The sequence below is a fragment of the Theileria annulata genome, chromosome 3 (genome assembly GCF_000003225.4).
Source record: "Theileria annulata chromosome 3, complete sequence, *** SEQUENCING IN PROGRESS ***".
NCBI lineage: Eukaryota > Apicomplexa > Aconoidasida > Piroplasmida > Theileriidae > Theileria > Theileria annulata.
Genome location: NC_011100.1, coordinates 43,624 through 62,468, shown reverse-complemented (window position 1 = coordinate 62,468; position 18,845 = coordinate 43,624). Strand labels below are relative to the sequence as shown.

The 18,845-nt window shown below is 30.2% G+C and overlaps 11 protein-coding genes across 11 annotated transcripts, besides 4 other annotated features; 8 read left to right on the top strand and 3 right to left on the bottom strand.

Annotated features, from left to right (window-relative positions):
- Positions 1–131: 131 nt before the first annotated feature.
- On the top strand, positions 132–2,651 carry TA02660 (endonuclease, putative; the record flags this gene model as incomplete). The annotated part of the gene is made up of 15 exons (XM_949649.1): positions 132–293; positions 345–1,103; positions 1,171–1,219; positions 1,293–1,448; positions 1,490–1,521; positions 1,552–1,608; positions 1,698–1,747; positions 1,797–1,888; positions 1,957–1,993; positions 2,025–2,097; positions 2,190–2,257; positions 2,292–2,360; positions 2,416–2,452; positions 2,502–2,567; positions 2,598–2,651. The coding sequence occupies 15 exons, from the start codon at positions 132–134 to the stop codon at positions 2,649–2,651; spliced, it is 1,761 nt and encodes a 586-aa protein (XP_954742.1).
- A 129-nt stretch (positions 2,652–2,780) lies between these two features.
- Positions 2,781–3,858, bottom strand: TA02665 (methyltransferase (HUSSY homologue), putative; the record flags this gene model as incomplete). The annotated part of the gene is made up of 6 exons (XM_949648.1): positions 2,781–3,036; positions 3,068–3,223; positions 3,262–3,466; positions 3,536–3,647; positions 3,682–3,786; positions 3,820–3,858. The coding sequence occupies 6 exons, from the start codon at positions 3,856–3,858 to the stop codon at positions 2,781–2,783; spliced, it is 873 nt and encodes a 290-aa protein (XP_954741.1).
- Positions 3,859–4,184: 326 nt separating this feature from the next.
- Positions 4,185–5,219, top strand: TA02670 (uncharacterized protein; the record flags this gene model as incomplete). Its single annotated transcript, XM_949647.1, has 1 exon — positions 4,185–5,219. One exon carries the CDS (start codon positions 4,185–4,187, stop codon positions 5,217–5,219), a length of 1,035 nt encoding a protein of 344 aa, XP_954740.1.
- Positions 5,220–5,302: 83 nt separating this feature from the next.
- TA02675 (uncharacterized protein) lies at positions 5,303–7,384 on the bottom strand (the record flags this gene model as incomplete). The annotated part of the gene is made up of 10 exons (XM_949646.1): positions 5,303–5,464; positions 5,535–5,576; positions 5,608–5,748; positions 5,836–5,984; positions 6,018–6,328; positions 6,375–6,547; positions 6,589–6,675; positions 6,733–6,920; positions 7,137–7,229; positions 7,324–7,384. The coding sequence occupies 10 exons, from the start codon at positions 7,382–7,384 to the stop codon at positions 5,303–5,305; spliced, it is 1,407 nt and encodes a 468-aa protein (XP_954739.1).
- Positions 7,385–7,453: 69 nt separating this feature from the next.
- Positions 7,454–8,981, top strand: TA02680 (uncharacterized protein; the record flags this gene model as incomplete). The annotated part of the gene is made up of 5 exons (XM_949645.1): positions 7,454–8,014; positions 8,135–8,299; positions 8,346–8,450; positions 8,517–8,635; positions 8,672–8,981. 5 exons carry the CDS (start codon positions 7,454–7,456, stop codon positions 8,979–8,981), a joined length of 1,260 nt encoding a protein of 419 aa, XP_954738.1.
- Positions 8,982–9,321: 340 nt separating this feature from the next.
- TA02685 (chromodomain protein (HP1-like), putative) lies at positions 9,322–10,784 on the top strand (the record flags this gene model as incomplete). Its single annotated transcript, XM_949644.1, has 6 exons — positions 9,322–9,441; positions 9,473–9,532; positions 9,714–9,790; positions 9,869–10,307; positions 10,383–10,606; positions 10,679–10,784. The coding sequence occupies 6 exons, from the start codon at positions 9,322–9,324 to the stop codon at positions 10,782–10,784; spliced, it is 1,026 nt and encodes a 341-aa protein (XP_954737.1).
- Positions 10,785–11,012: 228 nt separating this feature from the next.
- Positions 11,013–13,454, top strand: TA02690 (uncharacterized protein; the record flags this gene model as incomplete). The annotated part of the gene is made up of 8 exons (XM_949643.1): positions 11,013–11,129; positions 11,196–11,602; positions 11,669–12,119; positions 12,247–12,776; positions 12,820–12,943; positions 12,999–13,105; positions 13,159–13,302; positions 13,358–13,454. The coding sequence occupies 8 exons, from the start codon at positions 11,013–11,015 to the stop codon at positions 13,452–13,454; spliced, it is 1,977 nt and encodes a 658-aa protein (XP_954736.1).
- A 92-nt stretch (positions 13,455–13,546) lies between these two features.
- Positions 13,547–14,041, bottom strand: TA02695 (50S ribosomal protein L17, putative; the record flags this gene model as incomplete). The annotated part of the gene is made up of 1 exon (XM_949642.1): positions 13,547–14,041. One exon carries the CDS (start codon positions 14,039–14,041, stop codon positions 13,547–13,549), a length of 495 nt encoding a protein of 164 aa, XP_954735.1.
- Positions 13,937–14,005: a sequence feature (1 probable transmembrane helix predicted for TA02695 by TMHMM2.0 at aa 13-35).
- Positions 14,042–14,121: 80 nt separating the features above from the next.
- Positions 14,122–14,169: a sequence feature (Signal peptide predicted for TA02700 by SignalP 2.0 HMM (Signal peptide probability 0.646, signal anchor probability 0.022) with cleavage site probability 0.573 between residues 16 and 17).
- Positions 14,122–15,922, top strand: TA02700 (ribosomal protein L15, putative; the record flags this gene model as incomplete). The annotated part of the gene is made up of 9 exons (XM_949641.1): positions 14,122–14,362; positions 14,438–14,583; positions 14,614–14,678; positions 14,714–14,908; positions 14,971–15,070; positions 15,103–15,283; positions 15,314–15,525; positions 15,556–15,648; positions 15,695–15,922. 9 exons carry the CDS (start codon positions 14,122–14,124, stop codon positions 15,920–15,922), a joined length of 1,461 nt encoding a protein of 486 aa, XP_954734.1.
- Positions 15,923–16,352: 430 nt separating this feature from the next.
- Positions 16,353–17,090, top strand: TA02705 (uncharacterized protein; the record flags this gene model as incomplete). The annotated part of the gene is made up of 1 exon (XM_949640.1): positions 16,353–17,090. The coding sequence occupies one exon, from the start codon at positions 16,353–16,355 to the stop codon at positions 17,088–17,090; it is 738 nt and encodes a 245-aa protein (XP_954733.1).
- A 952-nt stretch (positions 17,091–18,042) lies between these two features.
- Positions 18,043–18,102: a sequence feature (Signal anchor predicted for TA02710 by SignalP 2.0 HMM (Signal peptide probability 0.295, signal anchor probability 0.686) with cleavage site probability 0.216 between residues 20 and 21).
- Positions 18,043–18,753, top strand: TA02710 (uncharacterized protein; the record flags this gene model as incomplete). Its single annotated transcript, XM_949639.1, has 1 exon — positions 18,043–18,753. The coding sequence occupies one exon, from the start codon at positions 18,043–18,045 to the stop codon at positions 18,751–18,753; it is 711 nt and encodes a 236-aa protein (XP_954732.1).
- Positions 18,061–18,129: a sequence feature (1 probable transmembrane helix predicted for TA02710 by TMHMM2.0 at aa 7-29).
- Positions 18,754–18,845: the final 92 nt, after the last annotated feature.

Sequence of the window (18,845 nt, the reverse complement as noted above, 5' to 3'; positions counted from 1 at the left end):
CATAAGTAATTACATTATAGATTTTAAGTGTATAATTTAACTTTATTTAATATATTTTATGCACAATATCATACATAATTTACAATTTATACTACGTATCCAAAGTTGATAGAATTTAATATTCGATAAAAATGAGTTCCGAAACCCTGGTGTATGTAAACAAATGCATTGATGCTGAAAGATCAAAAATATCAATAAAAATCGAAGCTTTTGATATTGAGCCCAGACCAGTAACTGTTGAAAAAGATTTACAAACTAATGACTCAGAGCTCTTGGGAAGAATTCACACTGAAGTAAATTAAATTAATTATCCTAAACTGACATTTTTTCATATTTCTTTATAGATTCAGGTCAAAAATGAACCAGAAACCAGAGAGCAAGAAGTCTCAGCTGTTCAACCTGAGCCAATTAAACTTGAGCAAGAAATCTTGGCAGTTGAACCTGAAATAATTAAGATTGAACAAGAAGTCTCAGCCATAGAACCAAAACCAGAAACTAAAGAGCAAGATATTCTAGCTGTAGAACCAAAGATAATTAAAATAGAGAAAAATATTTCAGCCGTTCAACCTGAGCCAGAAACTAGAGAACAGGAAATTTCAGCTGTAGAACCTAAAATAGAAACTAGAGTGCAAGAAATCTCAGCTGTTCAACCAGAGCCAATTAAAGTTGAACAAGAAGTTTTAGCAGTTGAACCAAAAATTTTAAGGGTTGAAACGGAAGTTTCGGCCGTTGAACCAAAAATTTTCAGGGTGCAAAGAGGAATTTCTGTAAGAGAACCTAAGATATTTAGAGTGGAACAACAAACTATGGCAAGAGAAGAGATTATAAGAATAGACAAAGAAACAGAAATAGAGGATCTTGTAGAATCAGAAGTTGAAGATAATCCATTGCTCAAAGAAAACTCAGAAGATGAAGCTTATTCTGATTACGAACTTTCTTCTCTGTCCTCAGCTGAGTTTGAAATAAACAGAGAAGGATTTTCGTCATTAAGCGAAAAGGATCCAAAGACAATACTAACATGGAATGTGTCTGGACTAGCTCTTTCAAAGTCTAAAAAGACAATTTGGGAATCATTCTTACAAATATTAAAACAACATGATCCTGTAACACAAACTAGACAATTGTTTAACTTAAATATACTATTAAATAAAATTTTAATTCAATTTATAGGATATTGTCGTGTTACAAGATGTCAAATTATGTTCATCGGAAATATTAGGTACATACTAATAATATTTGTACATATTCCTGTAACACCCATATTTGATATTGAAAATGCTTAAAACTTTTAGGAAAACAGCCAAAATTGTCGGCAAGAACATATGGTGGACATGTTTCGCCTTCATACGCCCAGGAGGTCCAAGACGCAGATTTGGTAAATGAGCTTAAAAGGACCACATTCAAGAAGTATTATTTAGTACATTCCCTGTCGGCATGGAGAATTGCAGGTATGAATAATATTATTATTGGATTTAATATAACCTTTTAGGCCAATTGGTATTCGTAAAGAAAGAATTTGAAGTAATATGTTTATTTTTAACTTTATTTTAGTGTCTTAAGATGAGGTACAACCTAAACATTAAAGCTAACGCTAAATATCACCATCCGGTACGTAACAATATAAACTCATTATATATATGCCAACAATATAATAAATATAATTCCAATATTAACCACTTGCTATATAATTAATTCAGGAGGGAAGATGTATCATATTACAGTTCAACAGTTTTTATCTAATTTCACTGTAAGAATTTAGTTATAATTGAATGTTCCGAGCATAATAATTGACTTAGATTGTCACCGGTTCAAGGCTGGATTAATAGGTCAGTAAGAATCAGAAGCAGATGGGACAGAGAATTAGCAACCTTTCTGAACAACTCTAAAAGTAACCGATTAATAAAAATAAATAAAATTCTATTTTAAATATGATCTTTACTAATTAATTAATTTTAGGTGAAAAAGCCACTATCATAACTGGATGTCTTAACTGGTATGTAAATATTAACATAAATAAATTTTAGTGCACCTCAAGATATCGATTTATCTGATCCCGAGAGGTTGAAACAGGAAAAATCAATAGTTTTACACAAACAGGTAATTTTTATTCAACAATCCAATTAAACATAGCTACTGAACTAATAGTTATATTCTACTAAAGTTAATTGCATGTTTTAATTATTTTTTAGGAAGAATTGGGTTTCCCTGGTTCAAGAGACGTTGATAGGGAAGGTTTCAAATGGCTATTGGACGCAGGGTAATTTAGTTGATTTAATTTAATAAATTTTTAGTAACATGGTCGACGTGTTTAGGGTTAAACATCCCTACGATGGAACAGAAAAGACTGAGAAAAACATCAAGTTTACAACTCTCGGTAAGGAGATTGATACCTAATATTTCTTCAGCCTTTCTGAGTGATAAAACAAGATGTGCAGTTAGAACCAACTTAGTTGTAAGTCATATTCAATAAACCACCACAACTTATCTAAAATCTTTTATAGTTGATGTCCAAGAACTTTTTGAGGAATGTCAAGTTTTGCGAAATCATTGGAAACGTAAATGACCTGGTAAGAAAATTAAAAACTAATGCTTCTTAGAACCCATCTGGTTGGAGACACTTGCCTCAGTTACTAAGGCTGGAAAAGAAATAATCAGTAAACACCATCAATTGTGTTAATTTTACGAATATCACAACATGTCAAATTCACTTGTATTACATAATATATATATATATACTATATTAAAAGGCTTGAGGTCTCTTCCTTCCAGTATATTTGGTATCAGGTCTTATATGCAGTCCCTAATACATTGATATTATAGTGTATAATAGAGTAATAGTAGGATAGTATTACCTTGTTCCTTTGTTGTTGCTTCTTCCTAATGATTTTATCCTTGTAACTTAGCTTATTTTTATGGCGTTTTTTCACATTTTTGTTAACGAAATCATCTTCCTCATCAACTTGTGCCTCTTCGTCTATTGGTTTGGGCAACTTATGATAAATGTTACTGTTATGTGACCAAATACAAAGATAATACCTAAATTTGATGAAATTTAAAAAATACTTACTTTTTAGCCTTGACTGAGTTTGGATTATCCACCACCAATCCACCGTTAAAATTACACTTTCTTACTATATCAAGTAACATGTCGACCTGCTCGGCATTTTCAGGGTAAAATTGAAGACACGCTCTTGCATTATAAGCCAAAGACTTGTACAACCATCTAACATAAAATTAGTAAACAGTATTTATGACGATTACTGGTAGTTGTGTAAAAACTGATCAACAAACTTGAAAAAACAACATAGTCTGCGATAAGGATCCTGTGACTTGTTGTTTGATATGAATAGCCACTGCAACACACTTATACTAATGCATCCGTCGAACATGTTCGGAAGAAAGTTCATATTCTCACCAATATCACATAAAACAACTTCGCCTTCAACGTCGTTCAACAAACATTCATCTAATCACTGATTAGAATTAATACTACGGATAACTACTCTGTGTTTAATAATTTTAATAATAATAATACTTAGCATATGTTGGCTGATATCGAGTCCAATCCAGAAATTATTAGAATTTGAAATTACGTTACCGCTAATTCCAGTTCCGCAACCTATATCCAGCACCAAGCTAGTTTGGTCCTACAAAATGATCTAAATTTATTTGCACTAGTACCTCTGGAAGTAACAGCATTTCAAGTGCTCTTTCAGACATTTCGGTTTGAATCTTTGAAATACGTGAATTCGTATTATACTTGCGAGATTCTTCGGAGCTGTAAAACTAAAATTTTGATTTTGAATTTGTTTGGCTTACAATTTCAGGTGGAGCAGAATGCTCCGGCCGAGTCGACATTAGGAATTTCGAGTTTAGATTAAAATTTTAAAACAATATTCTGTGCGATAGTGAAAATAAGATTATGTTAAAAATTGGTAATTTAAACCAATTTAAATTTTATTCAACAAATAACTTCGGAATCTACACAAAGGTAACAAGGTAAACGAATAATCTTGGAAGATTGGATTTATTTAATAAAATGTTGTTGTTTTCTGGTGTTAAGTGTACAAACCCCAAATAATTCAGAATAAATACACATCTTGGTTTTATTTTAATTTTATTATTGAATTTAATATTTAATAAGTAAAACTCAAAGAAAAATTAAAAATCCTCAAAATTGAAGAATGAAAAGAAGAGAACGACGTCGACTACAACAGTCCAACTCTGATTCAGAGGATAACGAGATAAATTTTGCCAAAAACCTTAAAAAAGTTGAAAAATCTGATTTAAATAACAATGAGAAGGAAAATAATACTAAACTGAATGGGGAAGTAGAAAATTTATTAGCTAATGGAACTCAAGGTTACCACACTCAAAATATAAATCATAACAGAACCAAGTATAAATCTCCTCCAAGAAATGACTATTCAAGACCTGCTGGATTATCCTCAGATCGATGTATGAGAGACTTTATGAGTGCTAAAAACAGAAAGTTCTATTCTAACACAGACAAAATGAGTAAAAATTCTACTCCCCGTTCAGAACGCTCTTACAACACTGATATTAGTGACTCAATGGTTAATAATTCACAACGTGATAGGTCAGTTGTTATTAATTCATCCGCTAATAAACACCTAAATAACACAGTTGACATTTTTAATACCAACAACTCTGTTGATAAGAAAGATTGTAAACAAGTTGAATATATTTTCAGATCAAATTCAATTCTCAGAAATGAGAACCGTCTAAGAAATACTAGTCACTCCGACATTTTCGGCGCGAAGGAACTAGTCCATAAAAGAACATTATCATATCAATCTGACCATTCCACTTCAGAACTTGGTTCAAATATTGTAGAGAAACGATCTAAACGCAACTTTAAGAACCATGATATCCCTACTACTGTTGATAGCGTCAATAATGAAAATATTCATACTAATAACTCCCTAGAAAATGCTAACGAATCAAAGGACGCTGAAAATATTGTTGAAAATGTTAGTTTGAGGCTTTCAGGACTAAAATCTGAAACAACTGAGAAGGATTTGGAAACACTTTGTCGCTGTTGTAAACTTCAAATTGTCTCAATTACACTTGACAGGAATATTATCACTCATTGCTGTATAGGAACAGGTAGGATAAACTTAAAAAGTCCTAGGCATAACAACTTAACCAACTTTAAAAATCTTCTAAAACTCAATGGATTCAACTTTAAATCGTAATATACAATACTTTACAATATATTGTAGTAGTAAATAATATATTGTAGTAGTAAATAATATATTGTAGTAGTAAATTTACTATATTAGTTGAGTTGCATCGTTAATTTGCGCTTCCGTTTCAAAGAGGCTTGTATAATTTTTTTATCCCGTGCCCTCAGAGGCCTTGAGGAATCAAATGATCTTGAAAAATTAGTTCCCCTGTTCTTCGGCTTGGTCTTGGTGATGTCAATTTCAGGGATTCCATCCTAAAATTGTAAAGTTTTATAAATGTGATTTAATTAATAAAAATTCAATATAATTTAGTAGAAACGATACCTTAACATTATCTGTATCCGAATTGATGGTTAATTTTAAAAACTAAAAGATTAAATCAATAAAATTGGCAAACCTGCGATTTAACATGGTTTTGTAATTTTTTTAACTCCCTTCTGAGCTCCTTTTTTTTATTATTTATCATAAACTCAGTTTTAATAATATTTATGCGCTTTTTTACAGCAGTTTTTGAATTTTTTTTCGACATTGCAGTATTCTAATAAATAAAAAATTAAGATAAACATTTAGAAATTAAAGACTTAAAATCATTTTCAGTCCTTTTCAATTTTTTATAATTACATACAAAATTAGTCAAACTATCGGAAATATAGTTTAGATTATCCAGCCAAGCCCTCCACTTATTATATATTGTGAACATATCAGGTTCGTGGAGATATAAAAAGTATTCTTCATCAAATTTCATATTCACTAAAAGAATATTAGTATTTAGACCTAATATACTAAACTTCTATTATAAATTGATACAATTTGATAGAGTTTGTTGTATATCTGAAGTCGTTGCAATTTTGAACCCAGCAAACTTTAATAGTTTCACAGAATTATGGTGCGATAGAAAGTCTTCTCGTAACTTTTCGTTATTTAGTCTCAGAACCCTCAGACTGAGCTCATCCGGCCTCCTAGAGATCTCCTTTACCAGATTTGCCACGTTCTCAACTATCTTTAGAAACTCGTCTGGATGAGCTTCACAGATATCACAGAGTATCGTCTCGAGATTGTCGCATGGATCCTCTCTGTATATTTTTAAAACTTTGTTCAAAAGGCCACTCAGCTCAGTCCTAATAATTTATAAGTAAAACCTTAAGAAAAGGAGTAATAACCAACTCTTCATTTCGAATCCTCTCAAAATCGACTTGCTCAAATTCCTTTATATTGTCTTTCAACTTCTTTTTATATTCTTCAATTTGATTTAATTGAGATTTGGTCTCTTGATTAATTGACTTTACGTCATCCTTTTCTGTATTATCAGATTCATCTTTTGATCCGTTCAACCCCTCCTACATATTTATAACTTATAAATGTTTAATATTATTTATACATTCCAAATGTGTTCTAGTGGAGAGAAAACCTCAAATAAATTCTCTTGGTAAATTTCGTAAAGCTTGTCATAATCTGATACAACGGACTAAACCATATTGTGTAAATTGAATTTATAGTATATTAATAGTGTAGAGATTTGTACCTGAACGATTTTCAAGGTTTTAGGACCGAAAATTGCATTGTCTTCAGAAGCTTGTAGTTGGATCCTGTACCGGGCTATGGAAGATAACAATGAGTTTAATTTGGTTTTAAAGTGCTCAAATTTAGAATATACATCCAATAATTTAGACTCTGGCGTTGAGTATAAGACTTCGGCAAGGGTCTTTAACTCTAGAAGATTATTATACATGATATTTAAATATATAAATAATGCCTTCTATAGCTTTTTGTGTATCCTGAAGCTTTGTCATCTTCCTCAACGGGCTTCGTATTGTACAACTAATATGAATTGAATTAATTTTTATATAATATTATATAATATTTCTGAATAAAAGTAGTTAAGAATAAACTAAGATTGAAAGAAAAATATTTATTAAAATTTAGTACCTCTATAAGATCGTTTTTTGTATAAAATTCTCGATCCGCAATTTCTACACCTAACAGCTGAAGTAGGTTGTAAAGCTACATCGTGTCCACATTCTAACGTAAAAATATGTGAAATATAATAATAAGAAAAAATAAAAATCCAATAAAATGGTATATATAATCAATAAAATAGAATTATTAAAAATACCTCCACAGATATAAGTAATAGGCTCAATTAAATCTTCAGTATCATTAAATCCAGATTCCATAATAAATAAAAATTAGCCGGATATTAAACAATTATAATTTAAATCAGTAAATATATTCCCCATCGGAACATGTGTAAATATAAACTTCTCCTCGATTTAATGGCCACAATTATAGCATTTAACAATAATTCACAATCTTATAAAATTCTCAACACGAATAGCAGACTTATATGTCCAAATAATTTAATTTTTTCCAAACACATCGATGATATGATGTTTGAATGCGCTATTTACAGGGATAAGTTAACATTTCCTTCAAATTCCAATTTGGATTCAACAACTAGATACGCCCAGGGTAAGGAGGCTGAAAATTTAATGAACAAAGCGTATGAGGAGGTTCAGAAGGCAAGGGCCAAGTCTGAGTTAATAAGGAGTAATTTAAACAGAATAAAATTCCCGATAGTCGGAAGGACAACAAAACCGGAAACAAAGTATTTACAGAAGATTTATTACATTCTGGAAGAAAATAACAGATCTTTGAATGAAAACAAACTCTCTGATTCTGACCCGGAAGCTCCCAAAATCCGAACCCTTATTCAACCCAAAAACATTACTAAAGTATTCGAAACACCTTCAGTTTATAAATGTGTAAACTTATTTCCAACACTTTTATCTACAAAGTCACCACTGGTATTCTTTTACTATACCCTAACCATACTAACTATCATAAAACATACCATTTATTATACTACTAATATAAAACTAAATATATAATTTGGTTATGAATGTTAAATAATGAATGATTCATAGATGCCCGGTCAACAAACTTCAATGGTTTTAGATGAAGAACACAAAGAGTTTTTGGTGAATGAAATAAGAGAGAGCAATATTTTCGGAATCTTTTTGGCATTTGTATCTAAAATAGATAAAGAATCCCAAAAGCCCGAAATCCTACCAAATTCAATTCTTTGTGAAGTATACAATATATATAATTAACCTATATTTACTAATAACTTTTCAGTTTGTTGATATTACTAATCTTGACAATAATGGAGTCATAACAGTAAAAGCTCTGGATAGATTCAAAATAGGAAACGTTATCGCAATATCAGACGCAGTGATTAGGGTTTCTTTAGAATTTACTCGCATAATTGCTACCAATATTAATAATATACTAATAATGTTTGATTAGGCGGAAATAAGTCTATTGAGGGATACCGATATGCTGAGGAATCCAGGGATGGCGGAAGAAAATGCCAGAATTATAGAGAAATTGTACGATCGTTGCAACTTACTTGAGTCCGAATACAGGTATCTTTAAATAAATTAATAGAATAATACCATTAGAAAAGTTGAAGGTAACATGGATGATGCTCAAAAAATAGACTCGAGAATGAAATTTGGGGAAAAAATATCAAAGATGATTGAAAACGTGGATTTCGAGAAAGACCCAAACCTGATATACGAACTGACGGCATTTGCAGGACTGGAATTCAATGCAGATACTGAAACAAAGATCTGGGCATGTAATACTACAGATACAGATCAACGTCTGATTGTGACTGTTGACGTTCTTAAGACTAAAATCAAATATCTGAATGACCTTATCAGGGATAAAACATCAGATATCGAAACACATAAAGACACACAATTGTAATTATACTGTTTGTACTATTTTTAAAACTTAAAACCTAAAATTTTGTAATTATAATAATTTTAAACTATGGAATTTTATATTTTAACTAAAGTATAGCATTCATTGAGGGTGTGATGAAATCATATAGGTTCTAATTTGAAACTAGTGTTTCATTTAGAAATATTTAAAATAATAAGGTTTGAATGAGAAATTAGTGGGATTCTGCAACATGTTAGACCAAGTAGTGTGTGAGGTTATCAGTTTATTTTCTTATTCCACTCGCTTCAATAAATTTTTTACTGGATTCTATGCTTTTATTATTTTCAAATTCAAATTCAACCTGGTTTTTCCAGTGAAATGAATGTTATCCTCCCTTAATCTCACAATGACAGAAACAAACCAAACTCCAGCAGATACGGAAAATGAAGATGATGAATTTGAAGTGGAAGATGTACTGGATTTTAAGTATGTAAAAGGAAAGGTATTTTTTAACAAACAATTTTAAATTTTAGCCCAAATATTTGATCAAGTGGAAGGGATACCCTCCAGAAGATAACACATGGGAACCTGAGGTAATACCTTATTTAGCTCTTATTTTATACAAATACAACCAAGAATCACACTGTGTATGTGATATTGGTTTAATTATAGTTATTTTATTATATATTTTCAACACACAAATACAATATGTCCCGATTATTCGTGTATTATACCATAAATTTTAACTAGACAATATGCAAAATCTATCTCCAGGAAAACATGACACATCTCCCTGATTTTGCTGATAAGATGAAATCTTTGAGGCAAAAGTATGACGAATCAAAATCAAAGTATTTCTTACATTCAATTATTTATATTTATTAATAACCTCTAAAGTTTAATACTAATTAAATCAACAGAAGTCATAGTAAGTCAAGAAGCCAGAGTTCTGATAATCTATCCTCGCCAAAAGTCTATAAAAGTGAAGAATCGGCTTCAGAAAAAAAGAGAAAAAGGACGTCGGACGATAAGGTTAAATCCTCAGAAGATGATAAAGAAACTGAAAAAACGTTAAAGAACAAGGTACAAGAAAATGAAAAGGTGCCAAAAAGGAAAGATGATAAAAAAGAAAAACAATTATCTGAAGATAAGTTAGATGGAAAAAAGGATAAAAATAAGGAAACTGATAACCAAAAAACAACCCTGATAGAGCAGAATAGTAAGGAGATAAAAAACCTGAAATTTACCGATTTAAACTTAAAAAACAATAAAGAATCGAAGAATAAATCCCATCTTCTTCACCAAGGATTCGCTGAAGAAGCAGTTGAAGTCGAAGACCTCTTAGACTACAAACCAAAATTTAAGAGAGTATTTCGTTATTTACTAAAACAAATTGTTTTAACCATATTTTAAACAAAATTTTATGTAACAATAATCCTGTAGGATTACTTTTTAGTAAGATGGAAAGGTGATTGGGAAGATTCATGGGAGCCCAGAGAAAACTTACTGATAGTCGGGGAACTTACAAATAAAATGAATGACCTTAAAATGAGTTATTTGAGAGTATACGGAAACGCGGAAATGGATAATGATGTTTTTGTAGTCATTCAATCGATAAGAATTAGCGGGAACGCAACATTATCAGCTGTAGTTGTTGAAGTTACTAGGTAAATTTCAACTTATTCAGATATAACAATGTATAATATTAATAATAATCTTAAATATTAAATTTAATGTAGGGATAGTGAAAAGAGAACTTTGTTTCCCTTGCAAGAGGTTAGACAAAGATGGCCACAGCAATTACTTGATTTCCTTCTATCGAGACTTAGACTCAAAACTTCTTAATAACTATTTAAATTCAATTTTTTGAACTAATTTATTGATTCCAAAATTTCATGTTATTTAGATATTTTTAGGTACCTGCTTACAAATGTGTAGCTTGAAAATATTGTGCAAATTTATCCATAAATGTTATACTAAAATATGTCTATGTAAAACTAATTAAATTCAAAATTTATTTTTTTATCATTCCTAGTGAGATTTGAACAAATCTAACAGAATGATCATTTCCACATGTTAAATTCCTATTTGTTGCGCAGTCTGTCAGTTTTACTATCCACGCCGCTGAAGTATGACCTGAAAAGGTCATTGTCTGAAATTAAAAAGGCATTCGAAATTTGTAAACAACAGGTAGCCCAGTTTTAGTCTAAATTCAATCAGTTAAAACCCAAAAATCTATGCTAACACTTTGTTTAGGAAAAAAACATAGGATTCGTCGAATATTCCTATATTCCTAGAAAACGCTGCCGTGTAACATATTTAAAGTCAAGATTCAAGCACAGAAAAGCAATCCGACACTACGTATTCGAACAGTATAATTACAACATCACAGTCTTGAACCCAGTACACATCGATGTACTGATATCATCAATCTTAGGAAGCCTTAGCCCTTCAGTCCACGCACGCTGTACATTTAGCTGGAATTATCCTCAGAAAACAAATAATTTACAACTACCATACACTAACTCGCAAATTTCCAAATATAATATTCACACAAAACCATTGACAACAGAAGAATATAAGATAGAAACTAGTGTTATTAATCGTATATTAAACAGTAATAAAGTTGATAAAGATAATTTGTCCAAGATAAATAATCAAATGTACTTAAAATAAGATAAATAATACTATACTAACCATGAAAGTAGATTCTGTTTAACCATGATTAGAATTGCATTTATTCTTAAATTTAGCAGGGATGTTAAACTAACAGAGCCACAGCTTGGTTTGAAGAAAAAGTTAAACGAGTTGAGTAGTATCCTTAACAGTAGTGTTAGAGAGAAACAATTATTTTTATTCAATAAACCGAAAGAAGTTAACGCAAGAGGACTTTATATATATGGAGGAGTGGGTCAAGGAAAAACAATGCTAATGGATTCGTTTTATGAAACACTGAAAGTATCGAAAAAAAGGATCCATTTCCATGAATTCATGATTCAAATACAAAAGAACCTGCACGATATCAAAACCAAAATAAATCCCACAACCAAAACCAATCTCATTAACTTGGTTTGCGATGAAATTGTAAACAAATACAAGTTACTCTGCTTGGATGAGTTCCACGTTACACACATCTCAGATGCCATGATTCTTAAAGAACTATTCACAACACTATTCAACGTAGAAATATTCCTAAAATTTAATTAGTCAATTATATATCTATAAATATTTAATTCAGTAAATATCACAGATATTAGCCATTTAATTCTGTAATTATTATGATATAGTATAATATAATTTGCTTTAGAAGGGGTTGGTGCTGGTGTGTACAAGTAATAGAGCGCCAGAGGAGTTGTATAAAAATGGACTCAACCGTGATAGGTTCCTGCCCTTCATACCAATATTGTACAAATTCTGTGACGTTTATCACCTGGACACGGAAAATTTCAGACAGAAAATGCCAAACAATTGTACAAATAAAGAAGAAAATGAATCCCATTACCTCGACAGCGTCATTTATGTGAATAAGGATATGGATTTTTTTACGAACCTGTACTCAAATGATTTGAAAATAGATAAACGTGATATAAAAGAAAGATGGATACAAGTCACACCACTGAGAAAAGTTAGGATTCCACTATCGCACGAAAAGGTCGCATTCCTAACTTTTTCAGACCTCTTTCCCAACAACTCGTTTATCGGAACAGACTCCCTAATTAAGATTGGTGAAGAGTTTCGCACGTTCTTTCTGACAGATATACCAGAGTTCGATGCCAATCTCCGCTACAATAACAAACTGAAAATATTTATCCAGTTCATCGATATATTGTACGAAAAGTTAGTAACAATACCAATATCTATGCAATTATTATAGTTATAGAATACCTATGGTATATAATAGACTGTGTGTATGTAATAATAAATTATTATTTAGAAACTTAAAGTTGGTTTTATCCACCAGTAAACCGTTGATTTATATATTCGGGTCATACGGAATCATAAAGGTAGTTTGTTAATTAAAGATAATCATTTTATACAAAGTAAAAAATTATTATACAGCTGTTCGACGAGTTTTATAATAAAATCAAGTCAAAAGTGATTGAGAAAGAAGCTTTTGAAATTAATGACTTCATAAACTTGACAAACACACTTGGTATTGATAAAAGGTAACATAAACCATATAGTTATATTAATTATTTATGGTTATATTTACGTGTAGAAATTCTGAAAAATTATTCGATTCTTTGCTAAACCCTGATGAAAAGGTGTTAACCACTAAAAGATTGTTGAGTATTATTGACACACATGAACAATTAACCAAGGGATTGCAGCCCAAAAACTTCATATTATACAAACTTGATACGTGAGTTAATAGACTATATCTACTAGTTTTTAAACCACTTTAAAACCAATTTTAGGTATGACGACGATGCAGACGAGGAGGAATTTCAGTGCTCAAGGACGCTTTCAAGACTGTTCCACATGTCAACAAAGGATTACTTAATGAAATGTTAATAAATTAAGCTATATATACCTATCACAACAGTATTATCAATAATAGTATACATGTAATGTGTATTTAAAGAATATTGATTGCATTTTAAATGTTAATACTCTAATAATTCCAAAATTGCACGATTCGAGTTATCGCCAACATTGCAGGAACTGAGCCGCTTTATCCTGCAGTATCCACCGTGACGTTCCTTGAATCTTTCGGGAGCAAGCTTCAAAACGTTCTCAGTCAGCTGTCGGTCATACAAGTAGCTATTAATTAAAATACGGGCATGCCTTTTATTCTCCTTCTTGGAGTACTTTATAATCCTTTCAACCCTGGGCTTGGCCTGACGAGCCTTGTTAAAAGTAGTGATAATCCTGCCATGGCGAAGCACCTCAGTAGTTAATGAGCGTAAAAGAGCTTTTCTGCCAGAATGGGTCCGTTTTAATTTCTTGCAAGTGCGCAAATTACCATATAAAATGAAGGAATCTAACTTTCGACCAAAGTAGCCAAAGTTTATAAAGGAATGGGAAGTAAATTTGTTGAAAAAAAATAAAAAATATAAAAAGTATATTGATTTTATCAATAAGAATACACTAATAGACATGAACAAGAAATAAAAAATTAGTTTATAAAAGTTCTATATACACACCACTAAATTCTAAATTCAGAACATTTAGTATTGACATGTACCATATTATTTTATATATGTGTGTGTTGACCAATGTATTATGTTTTATTTTAAAAAAATCAACCTTCTTTACCTCTGATCACGTTTTTAAAGATAAATTGTATACAGTAAATTTTAGTGTAACTGAAGATTCTAACTATATTCCCCCGTATATTGGAGTCGAATATACATCAGAAGACATAAAAAAAGAGGAGGAAGAGATTAAGGATTTTTTTGAAGTCAACTCATTCGGAAGAAGTATCAGATAACAATAATATATAAATATATATAGCTATATATATCTCAAATGTTACTCAATAAAAATATATTTAGAAAGGGATAAAGTGCCTAGAGCACATCCACTTTATAAATTTTTAAAATACGAAAGAAAACAAGTAATTAAACTGGAACGTTTCCATAAAAACCGAAACGCAGAACTCCGTAAACAAGAATGGCGTGATTTTTTTCAGTCAGTAAAGGTAGATAAATAAACTTATTTTCAAATTCAGGATGGAACGGATAAACCAATATTTACCAAAGAACAGCAATCTTTGTGGCAACAACTATTAACCAAGTTTGTACCTAATATTGTAATTCACAATCGATCAGATTTGCTGAAATTTCAGAACCATTACTAAAAGAATTGGAACTAATAGAATCTAACGGAGATTTAGAAATTGAGGACAAGTATAGGCTTTCTGAAAAAGTAAGAGAGCAAATACAATCACTACAAAATGACGTTTTCGACACCTATGAAAAGGAATTTGAAGAAACCGGAGCCTTAAAAGCTGCTCAGGATTGTATGTCATCCCTTATTATTTATCTTTATAAATTATTTTACCGTCATTTTTCTTAGATTTGGCAAGTATCCCTAGATATGTATGGGACTTGAGTCAACGTGATCCCAGGCATTCAATATTCAAGTTGCCCGAAAACTGTGAAATTCCATACAAACACATGTGGGAGGTAAATATATATTATATATAGGTGAATTATAGAGTACTGTTCACGGAGGGGGTCTTAAAGAGGGAGAGGAAGTTTTAAAACTTCACAAGTTGCCATCATTAGGAGAAAAAACTAAAAAAAGACTAGGCCGGGGGCATGGTTCAGGTAAAGGTGGAAGCTCTGGAAGAGGATGTAAGGGTCAAAAACACAGATCCGGCAAATATGTCAACCCAAGTTAACAATATATATGATAAATCTTTTTAGTGTTTGAAGGTGGGCAAACACCTTTATATAGACGGATACCTAAATTTGTTGGGAGGCCTTTGGGTCATGGTGTTCGTTATAAACGGTGTAAATATGAACTCATTCCACTAAGTGAACTGAACAGGGCTCCCGATGGAGCCACAGTTGATTGGGCCTATTTAGAGAGAATAGGAGCCAAATTAGGGAGATATAAGCTAGACTACCCAATCAAGGTATTTTAATCCTTAATTCTTATAATAAAGGTCGTTGGTGATAAGAGAGCGCATGGTGAAAAGAAGACGGAAATAACTTCCAAAAACTTAATAGTAAAGGTATGGAATACTGAATCTCATTCAGTTATATTATAAATATTAGTTACATTGTGGTATAAATGTAATATAGGCTCATGCCTTTACTAAATCTGCTGCAAAGGCTATAATGGATGCCGGGGGGAAGTGTTTATTGCTCAGACCTAGGACTCATGATATTGTTCAAGAGGAATATGATCCAAGAATCCCAAGAGCCAAACGATATATTTTTTCTGGTAAAATATCCAGACATGAAAGAAAAAGAAGAGAGATTATTAAATCCTTAAAAGAAACTCCAACTCCAAAGATTATAGAATCTTGAATTTAGATTTTTTTGCTAACACACTTGCTGAATAAATTATGTAATTTTTAAAACAATCATTTACAAGGGTTTTCGCAATTCACTAATAATAGTGTTATTAGTATATGATACAAATTTGTATAAGTGAAATTATAAATAAATGTAAAGCCATCAGGTATTATAGATAATTTAGGCGGTTGTAAAATAATAATTTAATAATGAAAATTAATTACACATTTAAAGCTAAATAGAGATATGTAGTTATATCAATAATTATACTAAATCACAAATTATAAAGTATGATTCATTGATAATAAAGAATAAGTATTAAATAATATTCCCCATGAATAGGATTCTTTGTTAAAAATTATTATAATGCTTGGATATATAACTTGTATTTCTTACTTTTAATTATTTATATATTCATTGTTATATAATTTTTATTCTGATAATGGTTTTGGATGATTCTGAACATCCGGAACTCAAATGTGATATTGATGTTTATAATGTTCCTTTTGGCATTCCAATTCCACATAATTCAAATGAATTTACAAAACCAATAGTTTTAAACAAAAATTTAGATTCTGAATGCCTGAAAAAATATGACAAGGAATCTGATTTACATAAATTATTAGTTACACTTAAAGATGTTTCATATGATTATCAATACCTAGATCACCCAGCAGATGTCATATTGTTAGGACAAGGGAAATCAATTAAAGAGGCATTGGAATCCATTTCTATCTCACTATTTAATTATATTTCAGATTTATCATACGTAGAACCCAAACATCTTAAAACAATAGAAGTCACCGGGAAAGGGTTAATTAAGTTATTATACCATTTATTAGACGAATGCTTATATTTGTATAGTGGTGATTATTTTATAGCCAAGTATGTGTTAATAGAGGACCTAAATTCAACATGTACTAATTCCGATAATTATTTTGAAAATTATGAATTTAAAATAAAAGCAATTGCTTTAGGAGATTATTATGATAAGAATATACATAAATGTGGAACTGAAATAAAGGCAATAACTATGCATCATCTTAGTATTAAATTATGGATTGAAGATCAGGTTTACGAATTCAAAAACGACATGGAATCCAACAAAGCTGATTTCTTAAAACACTTAAAAAATCTTAGAGTTACAAAATGCAAGGCATTTGCACTAGTCGACATATAAATGCAGCCTAATTCATTCATAACACACATTCACTTTTTTAACACCTTCGTCAGTGTTATCACACCACATTCGATAGTAAATTATTTATTTCTAAAAATAAATACCAAAAATGACTACTTTTATTTAAAAAGTTGTTTTAATTGAGAACTATACTCAATTACTCTTAACAGTTTTTCATTAAATTTGAAACTAATATATTTTTAAAATAACATATTTATTATTATGTTTAATCAGATACATAATTTTAACAATTTATAATTATATATACATGAATTTCACACAACAAATTGGTCAACAGGAAGCAAAAACTGCTCAAATAAAGAACACATAGTTCATTGAATAAAATAAAAGGATAATAGAAGGTGAAAGAGGAAGAAGTATTCGAATTCAAGTCGAATATTGAAAATAGTTACTATGTAAGATTAGAAAAAAAAGCGAAAAATGATAAGAGAAGATAAGAGATAAATTTGAATAGATAAAAGGTTATGAAAGAAAATGTATCAGAAGAAATTATTCTTTATAAAAAATAATTTAAGAGAATCACAGCTTAAAATTCGAAATGTGTTGATTTCTATGTTTATAGAATTAAAAATAGAAGCATATTTCATAAATTTCATAATATTATTAAGAATAATGAAAATGTAATGAATTCTTATAAAATAAATGTAACAAATATGGAAGATCAAAATTACAGATTTTTTTCATAATTATAGATACCCCATAAGTAAAATAAAGTATTTCCGGATTATTGATTCGTACATATAAAATATTTCATATTGTATTCATGATTTTAAATTTTAACGTGTTACCTCCTGTTTATATATAATTTCAAAATTTTTTTCATTTTATCTTCGTGAATTTGTTATTATCAAATTAATTTACATTATTTTGATTTTATATATTCTTAATTTCTACTTTTAAATACATCTGATTGATATTTAACAATATAAAAATGGATACTCGTAAGATTTCTATTTTATCTGGTATTTTAATTGGAGCCACAGCTTTAGCACTCCTAATTTTTAAGTTTGTTTCCATTAGGAAAAGACATACCGCTGTTGATGATAGATTTTTCATTCCCGAACGAACTTATCCTTCTTTCATTGAAATAACAACAAAGGATGGTTCAGAACTTAAAGTCAATGATACATCACAGTATAATGTAAAGAAATACTTTTCTAGCAAAATTCAAATGTATGAATACATTTTTGAAGAAAATGCTAAATGTGTTGGTTTTAACTATAAAAGTATGAACGTTTGGAAACAGAAAGATGGAAGAGATGGTCCATACCCAGTATCAATAATGTTTTATACTAAAAATGACGTAATAATAGTTGATTTTGGAAAGGACAATACATTGGTTTATAAATTTAAAAATAATGAATGGGTCCCTGAAACCAGTAGTAGAATCCTTTTGGATTTGGATATAGATATTAAAGATAACAACAGTGATATAAATTATAATTCAATCTATAATCGAGATGTATACATTCCTAAAGCTGGAAAGTACATTCAATCAGTTAGTCATTTGAATAATGAATTATACAGTGGTAAAGCTTTCCCCGATCTTCTGGATAAAGTAATCGTAAATAATGCTAGTACGCCTAGGGTAGTATCCCTTAATACTTTAGATGGTCGTAATATTCAAGTTACATTAAACTGAAACTGGTACAGTTAATAAAGTTGATGATGGCATTGATAATTTTAAAGTTATTACTTTAAGGTTACTCAAAATTTTAAGTTAAACACCGCTTT